Genomic DNA, 13,106 nt, shown 5'->3' with positions numbered 1-13,106 from the left:
TTGATTATCCTTGCATGGCTAATATATAGTTTGTATCGTCTAGCTAACATACGAGTCTAAAAGTTGACGCTATAATTTAATATACAAAACCTGGGCAATATATATTACAGTTGTCGGATCGATGAACCGGCGGAAGGCCCATGGATTTTATTATGAAAGTAAAATGGATGTTTCTAAGTAAACACCTAAACAGAAAGTTTTCTTGGAATAAAATCTGTTTTTTTTTTTTGGGTAAAGGGTTACCCCGGTGATTCTATATATTCACAACCAAAAAAACAAGTATTGTAGAGAGCCTACATTAGTTCAATCATGGGACAGGCCCCATGAAAGTAAAACAAACATCACCCAAACATAATCAGAGAAAAAACAACCAATGAGACTACTAGACTAAAATCTAGAAAAATAAAAAACCCAAAAGACACATATTAGCCACCATCATCGTTATTAACATCCCCACGAATATCCCATTCTTCAAGAAGCTTTCGCACCTTAACAGTATTCTTTAACTTTGCTCCCATAAGTTTGTATCTCACCGTCTTCAAAATAACATCACTAACCATTTCCGGGGGTCTCAGCCGATTTTTAAATAACCGATTATTCCTCTCTTGCCATATGAAGTAAGAACCAGCCGCCACTAGAAGCTTAGCAACATAGACCGCAGCCGAGTTTGACCGAGCACGAGCAAGAAGCCAATCTACAATATCCCTCCACTTCGGGTTAACCGATGACATACCCACCTTTTGCCTCACTTTATGCCAAACTTGAGACGAAAACTTACATTTAAAGAATAGGTGAGGATGAGAATCAAAATTCTCATAGCACAAAAGACAACACATCATATTAATATTTTTTCGCCTTGAAATATCCCACTTCAGAATTTTGTCTTGAGTTAAAAGCTTACTTTTCATGACCAACCACATCATAAAAGCATGCCGAGGGATACACTGCGAGAACCAAACAATATTGCACCAGTTAACTTCCGGCTCCTTGTACCGAACCGAGTGCCAAACAATCGACGAAGAGAACTCGGTTAAATCCGTACCATCCTTCCATACTAGTCTATCCTGCTTTGTTGGAATTAACTGCATTTGATCAAGCGGAATGAGCACGGGAAACAAATCTCTCCAAGCCGTAGGCCATCTCCAAGAATCATTAGAATAGACATTAGCCACTGAATCATCTAGCTTAAAATCCGCATCAGTAATGGTTCTCGGCGATAGAAAATCACTTAACGGACCTGGATTACACCAAAAATCGTACCAGGCCGACGTCGTCGCCCCATTCCCTACATCCGACCAAATATGCTTTCTGATCATAGGACGTAACTGAATCAATTTCCTCCAAGACCAGCAACAATTTGCAGGAGTTTTGCAAACCCAAAAACTCCTACCTTTTAAATGATAACAATTTGCAGGAGTTAGTAAACAAATAATTGAACTCACATTCCTTTGTGTTGACACTTGATTTTTAACGTGTTCTACAGGTACTTGAGATCGGCTTCGGGAATTATGGCATATCTTGTGGTTGTTGGTGCATGTTTTGTTACTTAAAATGTTGGACTGACTTTTAAAACTTACTGGGACGAATGTAATAAGATACGTGAGGATCAAAACAACTAAACTATGTCATGGTTGTGTCGTAACTTAAAATGTAATGTTTAAATAACTTACATCTAAAATATACTAAAATGTCCAACAATTAAATGCATCGATCGACAAGATATAAATGGGCACCAGCTTCCGTCACAATTACGTTTTATATTCCGCTGCGACGTTTTTGGGGTGTGACAGAAGTGGGTATCAGAGCCATTGGTTGTTAGCGAACTAGATGTTTTCGGAGGAAAACACTAGACTTCAACCGGAGAATTTTCAAATATAAAATCCAAAATTCTCGAAGCCAAGAATTTTAAATAAACATAGAAAAATTTTATCATATATGACAACCTTTATGTGTTTATGTGCATACGTGATATTCTGTTTATTTGGGCCTTATGTGTTCGTATTCACGTTGATCACACACTTTGTTGGTGCAGTTGTTTGTCGACTTCATCTTCGTTCGAGTCTTAGATTAGTATTGACAGATCAAGGCACGTTTTACGAGAAAAATGACGAAATTAGGCTTAGAGGTAATTCCGCACGGAATTACCCAATGGTAATTCCGCATGAAATTAACTAGCTATTTTCGCATGAAAGTCTAATATCGTTTGAATGTGTAATTTCGCATGAAGATGTAATTTCGTATGAGCCTGTTCATACGAAATTACCTAGGCTATTAAAGGTGTCTGATCGTGTCATTTGGTACGAAATTACCAAGGTGTATTTCGACGGCGAAGCTCTGTCGAAGTGTCTCCGTGCTGTAAATTGTTATCAGATCAATAAACAAGACAGTTATTAGTGAATACAAGTTAAACGAAGACCGAATCAATGAATTCCACCTCTGATTCTGTCTAAGATCTCTTCTGAACGACTCGTTTGTTCGGTAAAACGATCCTACATGTGGTATCAGAGCTCAGGAGGAAGAGTTCTTACCGTTTAGCTCGTTTTCACTGGAAAATTCTGATTTCTAAACCTTCTTTTCAAAATTAATCAAGTTTTCATGGTTAAAATGGACTGATTTTCACATATTATGTGCGAAACATTGAATTAACAAATCCTTGAAAGAATCAGACCTAAAATCATGATGACATCAGCATAATTTCGCACGGAATTAGGACCTTATTTCGTTTCAGACCGTAATTTCGTTTGAAAAATTCAAGCGAAATTAGTAATTCCGCACCAAAGGTGTAATTTCGTTTGAAAGATTTCACGCGAAATAAGTAATTTCGCTTGAAATTCTAATTTCGTTTGATAATCTCGTACGGAATTACAATTTTGTTTGAAACTTCGTAATTTCGCTTGAAAGTTCATACGAAATTAGGTAATTTCGCTTGAAACCTTATTTCGTTTGGAAATTTCACACGAAATAGGTAATTTCGTGTGAGAATCCTAATTTCGATTGAAACTAATTTCGTGTGAAACTGTCTTGCTGTAATTTCGTTTGAACCTGATAATTTCGCTTGTAGAATTTCGTTAGAAAGTTGATTTCGTTTGAAAGATTGTGAAATTTGGTTGAAATACGGTAAAAATGTTTGATGAAAAAGAAAATGATTATCTTGAAAGAATAAATAATGGATATGGTTGGCGTAGAATAAGCATGTATGAACAAGATGATAAGAAGGTTTGGATTCTCCGACTAAAAGATTTTGTGTGTCAAAAGGATGAGACATTGGATGAGTTGAAAAGCAGATTTGATTACTTAATAGACAAATTGAAACCGTTTGAGATAAAGTTGTCCGATGCTGAAAAAAATTCAAAGTTTGCAGATGCGTTACCTGCATAATGGGATGATGTTTTGAAAAATATAAAAAGGCTTCTGGGTTCTCAAAATTACATCCATCTGATTTCATCAATAAACTTAAAACACACAGTTATGAAAATTATGAGAAGAAGAAAAAATTGATGAATAAAATAAAAGAAAATCTAAACAAAATGAATATGGATGTAAATGTTGAAATAGATAAAAGAGTTTGTGTATGTCTTGCAGCAAAAAGGGTCATGAAATATGACATTAAGAGGGGATGTTACATTGATAAAAATATGAATCCTCTTGATTTCATTAAAACTTTTTGTGCAGGTACATTCAAAACAGAAACAAAGGAAATTCTAAAGATTGAAGAATCTGAGAAACTTGAATCTTCAAATCCTGAACCAGTGTCAAAGATAGAGATTGCAGTAAAAACTTCTATCTTTGATCATTCATCAGATGAAGAAAGTAATGATGAAAGTGTTCGAGTTGAGAAGAAACAGGATGAAATAAATCCAGCTTTGAAGGTTCAAAAGAAAGCTGACGTTAAACAGATTCTTGAGATGTGCTCAAATTGTGAACAATTAAAATCAGAAAATGTCAAACTCTTGAAGGATTTAAAGAGTTTGACATTGGAAAACAAAATTTTAAAAGAAAATGAAAAAGTTTTTGAAAATAAAATAAAATCTTCAGAAAATGAAGATTTTTGGATAAAACTTGAAAATAAAAATTTGAAAGAAAATGAAACAAAATTTCAAGAACAAATAAAAGTTTTAGAAAACGAAAAATATGTTCTTGAAAATGAAAAGATAATCAAGTCTCATCTTGAGAAAATTTCTCAGCTTGAAAATGAAGCTGAGAGTGCAAGAAATAAAATTGATGAGCTTGAAAAGACATTGAAAGGTTTTGTGACCTCATCAGAATTTCTGAATCATCTTTGTCCAAAACCGATCAATTCAGTTCCAATAAGTGACAAAGTCATAAATTTTGACAAAGTCAAAATTGAAGATTGTGACGAGGAAACTGATAATGAAGATGAGAAAAGAAAAATATTTTTGAAGTTAAAAGAAAAATTTCAAGAAACAGTTTTGCATTTTACAGAAAAAGGTGAATGTTCATCACAGAAACCTTTGAAGAAGACTGTAGAACAAAAACAAAGTGTTAAAAATTTAGAAAAGGTTAAAAACAAGAATAAAAGCTCATCAGTTCAATCATTCAATCGTACTAAAAAACCACAAAAATTGGAAAATCAAAACTCACAGAAAGTTGGTAACAAGTGGTGCAGGTTTGACCACAGTGCTCAAAAGAAAAATCCAGCTTGCAAGAGGAGTGATGACTACCACAAAGCCAAACAATGTTATGATCTGAGTATTTGGTATGAAAGTGGTGAATGGTACGATAACAGAGTATGTTACAAGTGTGGTTATCAAGGACACATTGCTGTTAACTGCCAAAGTCAGAATTTTGAGATAAGAAGATGTTTTGAATGCAATATCAAAGGTCACATTGCCAGAGATTGCCCAATGAGATCAAAGGGAAGATCGAGGGCTGAATCTCAGAAAAAGGCAAAGAAATCAGTCAAAGTCGAAGAAAAGCCCAAAGAACAGAAAGTTCAAGAACAGAAAGTGAAGCTTTCACAAGGGCAGAAAGACAGACTGAGGAAGAAGAGGAAGAAAGCACGAGAGTATTTGGAAAGGATTTTGTCCTCGGATACATCAGGAAAATCAGACAGCAGTTCTAATAAATCGTCTTGCTCTCCAAAGAATGACAAGCCTAGCAAAACAGATTCATCAGATACAAATCTGAGGACAAACGGGATATTAAAGAAAGAGAAAGTGGTTAATCAAAAGATTAACGAAACAAAGAAAGTGAAATGTTCACTTCCTGGTGATGAATTTTTTCTCTGAAAACAAAGGAGCCAGTTGTTGATAATGATCTTGACTCGTCAAAGTCAAAGGAGCCACGTTCAGGCGATGAATCTGGTTCGTCAAAGCCAGAGGAGCCATGTGTTGAGGTAAAAGGTGATAATTCCGTTAAGACAATGGATGATGAAAATTTTCCATCATTGTCAAACGAAAAATTAAAACAAAAAGTCGAAATGAAACCGAGTGATGACCACTCAAAAACACCCAAGGTTCGTCAGGCTTGGGTGGATCTCTTCAAATAAAAAAACCTGACTTGCCGAAGCTCCCAGGTTGGTAAGTGTGGAGCAGGAATCGGCACATTTCTTGAGAAATTCACTTCGGTGATACTTCAAAATTCAAAAGATTAATCAGGGACATTAAGTTGTACTTGATTTATCTTTCTTTCAAGTTATTGTGTTGAAAAATTGGGAAATGTTAAATTCTTACATGTGATTGAAAGAACAAGGTGATGAATGGAACCCCTATCCTACAAGTGGTAACAACAAAACTATTTTTTCCGGAAAAACCATTTTGATTAAAACAAACTTAAGTGTTTTGAAATCATAATGGGAAAATAGTTTGTTGTAAGGGGGAGTTCCGATTGTTTATGCCAAGAGAATAGCGAATTAAAGCGATTCAAATCAGTTTGTCAAGTTTGTACAGTTCGTTTTCAAATTTTCCTAGAAAATCAAAATTGAAATATATCTTGATTTTAGGGGGAGTAAAAATTTTAAAAAATGTTAAAAACATTAAAAAAAAACTCAAAATGAGTTTTGTTGAAAAAAGGGAAAATGATAGCACATCAGCTAGACAGTTGCAGTATGCTAAAGAAATGTAAAGTTTTAAAGCATTAAGCAATCTCGCTGATGATGTGCTGATAGGTTTATACATATTTAGTAAATTTGATCAGGATATAAACATAAATCATAAACTTGCTTATTTTGTGGGGAATGTCTCTCGGATATATAGGTAACCCCTAAAATCCTGGTTGAAAGACGCTATTTCTGACATACCAGGTCTTTGTACATGATGATATCTGGGGTATTATACCAGGACTTCTGATTTTGCGGGAGCAATAGCCTAGTCCTCGTATACTACTTTGTATTCGCTTTAATCTTTAAAGCCAGCCCTCAGTACAAAAAAATGATGACACATTGAAAAATGTTAATCATGTGCTGTTGAAAAAAAAAAAGATCTCCTAAAGGGGACCCACCTAAAGTCGAGCCATCATCTCTCTGCACGAACGGAAGTTCTGACCTGAGCTCTCATGTGTCACACCCCGAAATAATCAGAGCTGGCGTGACTGGACCGGTATCTTCATTGCACAGCGGAAGCAAAAGGCTAAGACTTTTAAACAGTGAACGCCTGCTAGGTACTCGAATTTCCATGGGTTCTCCTATTCCAACCGTTCCTTAGTTTTTAAAATGCAACCTGAGAAAGAACATGCGAAAAAGTCAACATAAAGTTGAGCGAGTTCATAGTTTGTTTTGAAAAGATTTAAAAGAAATCTTTTTGATAACCGGTTTTAAAGTTGTTGAGAAAATATAGTAAAATCATTTTCTCGGCATGATATATGAAAACTGTGGGTCTAGCCCACAAGAGTCTTTGTGCATTGCACGAGAGAGAAAGGGCCGAGCCCAAACGAACCTTTGTAAGCAGGATCAGCGCTTCCTCTTACTTAGGTATAACTTGAAAAACGTTACCAAAGTTTGTAATTCATGTATTTGTGAGTTTCCATCAAATGAATCTTATGAATATAGGAACGTTTTAATGTTGTAAATGGGCATGTAAAGCGTCTATGAACAGGTTGATCGTTAATGTTTCGCGAGGACATTAACGTATGCGGCGACATAGGAAGTACTCAACCTGTGTAGACGGTTTTTAGTGTCGAATCACCTCGACTATGTCGAATTACCTCGACTGTGTGAATCACCTCGACTGTGTCGAATCACCTCGACTGTGTCGAATCACCTCGACTGTGTCGAATCCCCTCGACTGTGTCGAATCACCTCGACTGTGTCGAATCACCTCGACTGTGTCGAATCACCTCGACTGTGTCGAATCACCTCGACTGTGTCGAATCACCTCGACTGTGTCGCCCGTACCCATTAGAAAATCATGCACGTTTCGTAAATAGGCGCGTGTTTTGTAAAACCGGTATGTTTGATCGAAATCATTCGTAAACCATTTAAGTTCCTTGAAATTCGTTCGCAACACGGTTTAGAAATATGAGTTTTCGTTCATCGAAAAGTTGTTTATTTTTGCAAAACTTGCATGGCTTTCCACCCCCGAAAACATTTATAAAAATGTAAAATAGTAAAAAGTGGGGGTTATGAACTCACCTTGACATTCCTGTGCAAAGCTAGCCTAGCGTGTTTCCGTAGTGCCGTTCCAAGAACGTGAATCGCTAGCGTGCAACTATAGTATTCCTAACAGGGAATAACTTATCAGTTTCTAAATAAATGTGGTAACTAAACCACGTGTCACCGAGCTCTACCGAATCGTTAACCGAACGATTTGACGGTACGTTGATAACTTAATAGAAACGATTAAGTTATACTCGTTAAGTATCGTCTATTGTCGGTAATAGTTACTAAGTTTTGGAAGTACTTAGCTTCCAAAAGATTTAAAATATAAAATTATAAATTTCTATAAAAATATGTAAATATATCGATAAAAGCGCGTTACTCGTCTCGAGAAGTTATACGTGTATGTCTCGAGTATTCCTATGAAAGTGGTATATAACAAACTCGTATTATGCCTCGCGTCGTAGAGATCCGTCAAAATATATCCGTATACCGTTAGGCGTTTGAAATAAATATATAAACTATATTTATTTTTATAAAAACGAATTTGTTTTGTTTGGTATTTGGAATAAATATAAAAACTATATTTTGTTCGTAAGAAAGTTTAAAACCGGCGTTTAAAATAAATATAAACCTTATATTTATTTTATAAGCATGTTCAAGTAATTCGAAAAGTCGAGGTTTAAAATAAATAGAAGTTTATATGAAAAGGTTCTAGTATTTCGAATTATCGGTGTCTTGAAATAACGTAGTTAATCATGTTTATTTTATATAAACATCAAGTTTCGTTAAGTAGTAAATTAAGTTTGTCGGACTTTTATAACTTTGTTTTGAAATTCGTAATACGTTGCCAAAATAAATATACTTTCGTATTTATTTTATAAGAAAACTCGAACTTTGATATGTGCGTTTATACCATACAAATATATTTGATATTTCGGATTTTTACGGAAAATCGGGCAGAGTTCCCTTTGTTTTTCGAATAACCCGACAATAAAAGTGTCGATATTTTGTCAAAATTCAACAATTCAACAAACATTATATATAAATTTTACGTCAAATATGAAGCAAAATCGCTAAATGTAAAACCGTTAGTTAGTCGGGTCGAGCTCGGTTCGCGTAACTATATAAAATCTAACGTAACTAATTCGCTACGCTTAAAACTTTACCGGGTCCTTCGTGTTGACCGGGCATTGACCAGCTTGACCGTTGTTGACCGAGTTGACTCGGGTTTGACCGAGTCAAACCGAGTTGACCGTCTGTTGACCAGGTCTGACCAGTTTGACCAGTCAACCCGCTGTGTTGACTGGGTTGACCGGCTGAACCGAGTTGACTCGTTTGACCCGAGTCAGACCACTGTTAACTGTTGACCCGAGCCTACTGTTGGACTGACGTCGCCCCGAACCCGAACCGAGACTAAACCAAGCAACCACCCTATTTCTTTGTCGAACTGAACTTGAAACATAACAACTCAATCACTTGAAACATAACAGCTTGAACCACTTGAAATATCCCAGCAAGTCTTCATCATCAGCGGTAACATTTGTTCATCATCATCCTCACAATCAGAATTTTGTCATCATCATTAATCTTCATCAGAAAAATAAAAGAATCAAGGGAACAGAGACGTGTGCTTACCGGAACCTAACTGAACGAAGCTGACTAGAACCAAGATTCGAGCCAAGATCCGTTCCAAAATTGAGCCTAACCATCTTGAACCGGAGACCACCATCGCTGTCGCCGCCGCCGGTTTCTCTGGCGCCGGCCGACGGTTGTCGTCGGTGTAACTGGTCACCGAAATTTCTCTCTCTCTCATCTCTCTCCGTCTCTCTCTGTACCGTAGCCGTCGTTCTAGTACGCCGTCGTACACCCGCCGCCTCAGCCGCACGCGGCGGCGCTGTCACCGGAGCTGGCACCGGCCCCCTTCACCTTCTGTCGTGCTGTGATGTTGTCTGTGTTTTTGTTTGTGTGTTTGTTTGATTGTTTAGAGAGGATGTTTAATTTGATAAAGGTTTTGTGTGGGTGGGTGGGTTGAGTTAGATCTGCAGACAACAAATTTTGAGAGGGTAAAGGTAGTGAGCGGCTGGTGAAATGAGATTGTGCTAGGGTTTGACACTCTTATATACATAGGGTTAGATAGTGGGCTTTGGGCTTGGGCCCGAGGCCCACAAGCCCAATCTTTGAGTTTAAAGGCCCGTGATTCCTATGAGACCCGTTATCGCAACCCAAACTCCATAAGCGTCGTAAAATAAATTTTTAAGCCTAAAAGGCGTAAAATAGTGTCGTTCGTCGTGTGACGCGTTCGTTCGTCGCTTTAACTAAAAATCGCGTAAAATACTACGTTGACCGTTTTAATTCCTTTTTTCGATCCGGTTTCAACTACGGATGTAAAAATTTAATTACAAAGCTAAAATATTTCGTAAAAATTTAATATCTGTCGGCGTTGTCGTTATTTCGTACGGTTTCAGTTCGCTACCATTTAATATTCAACGGTTTGTCCGCAAATCACCATTCGCGCACAGTAAAGCCGATTAGACGTTCCTAGGCATTCCAATGGCCTAATTAAGTTAATACCTGTCTTAAACACTACCTATTATCGACTTAAACGTTTGTTAATCGTGTAATTAGAGGCTGTTAATTACCGGTTGTCACATTCTCCCCCTGTTGCAAAAATTTCGTCCTCGAAATTTAGTCTATGTTATCTCCTTAGAGTTATGACGTTCCAAGATAAGTCCGAATAATATCAAAGTAAATAACCGCGTAATCGAATCAAAATTTATTCAGATTGTGTGAATGTAAAGACATTTTGCATCAATAAGAATCCAACGGTTTAACTGAGTTTGTTCTAGAAATCGGTGTCAAGTGAACGAGATGTTGTGATGCTATCACCAATGTGACTAGGTTTACTTGATTCAACACAAGGGGAATTTCGACCAGTAGGATTCCAAATGAGCGTTCACAATATGCAATTCAATTGTTGAAACAATAGAAATTACTATCAACGGAAACTTGCGTTGGTTGTTATATGATTGAAACTTGAATTCGACAAGCTCAAATAAATAGAGTCATAAAAATAATTTGTCAACTATCGAACCAATACATGAATAAGATAAATCAACGTGTTGACATTATTGAGTGCAAGGATACACCGAAATGAAATACAACTGAACCTGGTGTATCATCGTCTTAATACATAATGGCATTAAGACTATTTGAGTGATTAGTCAAACAAAGAACATACGTAGTTTCGCATGAAGCAATTGATCGTGATTAGTACAAGCCACAAGTTTATACCGACGCCACAAGGTGTCGTAGTGAATGAAATAATTCAACAACAGCGGTGACCGAACAAGCATCACCGTGTTTTGCATGAAACAATCGATCATGATTAGCCCAAGCTACAAGTTCGTTCCGACACCACAAGGTGTCGTAGTGATTGGAAAAATTCAATAATAGCAGTGATCAAACAAGTTCACCATGTTTGAAATCAGATGAAAGGTTCAATGAAGTAAATCTGAATGTTTGTTTCAAACAAATCTCATAGGATTTTCGATTGAAAATGAAACAAATAAATAATGCTTTTCGATCGAAATTGAAAGAGTAATAAATATCACAAAATGTTTGATCGATGCTGAAAGAACTGTTAAGAAGTACACCGAAATATGACATAAATTTGTGTACCATTATCTTAACACACGATTGTGTTAAGATTGCTTTAATATGATAAATCAACAAAGCGGATTTAATATCAATAAACAAATAAATAAATAATTAAATCCATACATGATGTGAGCAACGAGATTAGCGCAAGCTTCAAACTTGTGAAAAAAAAACGCCACCACAAGGTGATCGTGATCAAAGAAACGATTTAATGAAGTCGAAGACCAAACAAGCATGTTATGATTCAAAGCAAATGAAGTGCTTGTTGGGATTATTTCGAATATGATGGCCTCAATCCATCATATGGAATCTTGAATTGAATATATATTACGAGCAAGTTCGAACAATTGAACTTGGTTTAAACACAGTCCAACAATGGGTGCATGTATCAACCAGAAGATTTCGACAGGGTTACAACGAAAACCATGTATGTGGCTTGAAAAGGAACGGAATTTCAACAAGTTTCGTTGACTCGATATCAAGGAGTCAACGCTTTGCAACAATGCAATCATCCAAATCACAAAGCAATAATCGACATAGCGAAACAATATTGAACGTTGATAAAGCAACAATTTTCGAGTGAAGCCACATGCGTAACGAACAACGCATGTGTAACATATGAATTTGTCAAGAATGAAGCAATTAAGTGTTCGTTATCATGAAATAAAATCTTCGTGATGCAATGACCGTTAGGGGGAGTAGAAATGCGAAAATCTACTCACTATATGCAAGAAGTCGAAATTTCAACAAAAGAAATTTATGGACTTTACCTGGAATTCCGCGTGATAACCGTATGTTAGTTGACATTACCATATAATGTTGTACGTAGTATCATTGCCATGAATGAAGTAGGGGGAATGTGAAGGCATGTGACTTCTTTTACACCGCCAATAGTTGTGAGTCTTTTCAGACTAAGTAGCGACTGTTGTGAAATCTTGTTCTAACGTACCTCGGCGAGATTCGTGTCGTTTGCAGGATCACGTGGCAAATTGCCGCATTTCGAGCAGTAATTCTCTCGCTGACAGAATTAGCATCATTGTTGCCGTGCCCAAGTGTGTTTTCCAAAGGCATTACCTCGAAAGTCGTGTGTGATGTACTTCGACATCCGCTGACGTGTAGTTTAAGTTTCATGTGCACTCGCGCACTAGCGTTTCGTTCCACGTAGATTACCTGCTAGGGTAAATAAAATAGCACAGACAATATAGATAATGGCGTTTACCAGAGTTGTTAGCCACGGTTTCTAAGTGAGGACCTTGAATGAATTTTGACATAAGCTCTCATCAAGAGTTTTCCAAAGGTCCTATATGCATGTTATCAAACTCTCAAAGTTTTTGTTTCCTGTGTGTAATCATTTCGTGTACTGTGTATCCAACACAACACGTGTGTATGTTTAAAATCAAAATGTTTACTCATTGTTTCGGCAACGGTTGGAACCCATATTCGAGTCTTAGGCGTTCTGTATGTGTTTAAGTCTTAATAGTCTAAGTCCCCGGAATGAACTTGAGGTTAAAGCCTAGGTATCTCTACAGAAACCTAATTCGCTGAAACCTAATGCTCTGATACCAATCTGTCACACCCCGAAATAATCAGAGCTGGCGTGACTGGACCGGTATCTTCATTGCACAGCGGAAGCAAAAGGCTAAGACTTTTAAACAGTGAACGCCTGCTAGGTACTCGAATTTCCATGGGTTCTCCTATTCCAACCGTTCCTTAGTTTTTAAAATGCAACCTGAGAAAGAACATGCGAAAAAGTCAACATAAAGTTGAGCGAGTTCATAGTTTGTTTTGAAAAGATTTAAAAGAAATCTTTTTGATAACCGGTTTTAAAGTTGTTGAGAAAATATAGTAAAATCATTTTCTCGGCATGATATATGAAAACTGTGGGTCTAGCCCA

General features: G+C 36.8%; 1 protein-coding gene across 1 annotated transcript; it reads right to left on the bottom strand.

Annotated features, from left to right (window-relative positions):
* Positions 1-425: 425 nt before the first annotated feature.
* On the bottom strand, positions 426-1,316 carry LOC110924666. Its single transcript, XM_022168657.1, has one exon. It carries the CDS (start codon positions 1,314-1,316, stop codon positions 426-428), a length of 891 nt encoding a protein of 296 aa, XP_022024349.1.
* Positions 1,317-13,106: the final 11,790 nt, after the last annotated feature.

The sequence above is a fragment of the Helianthus annuus genome, chromosome 17, assembly GCF_002127325.2.
Source record: "Helianthus annuus cultivar XRQ/B chromosome 17, HanXRQr2.0-SUNRISE, whole genome shotgun sequence".
Classification (NCBI taxonomy): Eukaryota; Viridiplantae; Streptophyta; class Magnoliopsida; order Asterales; family Asteraceae; genus Helianthus; species Helianthus annuus.
Note: the sequence above shows the minus strand (reverse complement) of the source record. Positions and strands in the feature narration are given on the sequence as shown.

What these genes read in the sequence shown, in the direction of transcription:
- LOC110924666 (XM_022168657.1), bottom strand. Translation starts at nt 1,316, where the DNA reads ATGATCAGAAAGCATATTTGGTCGGATGTAGGGAATGGGGCGACGACG.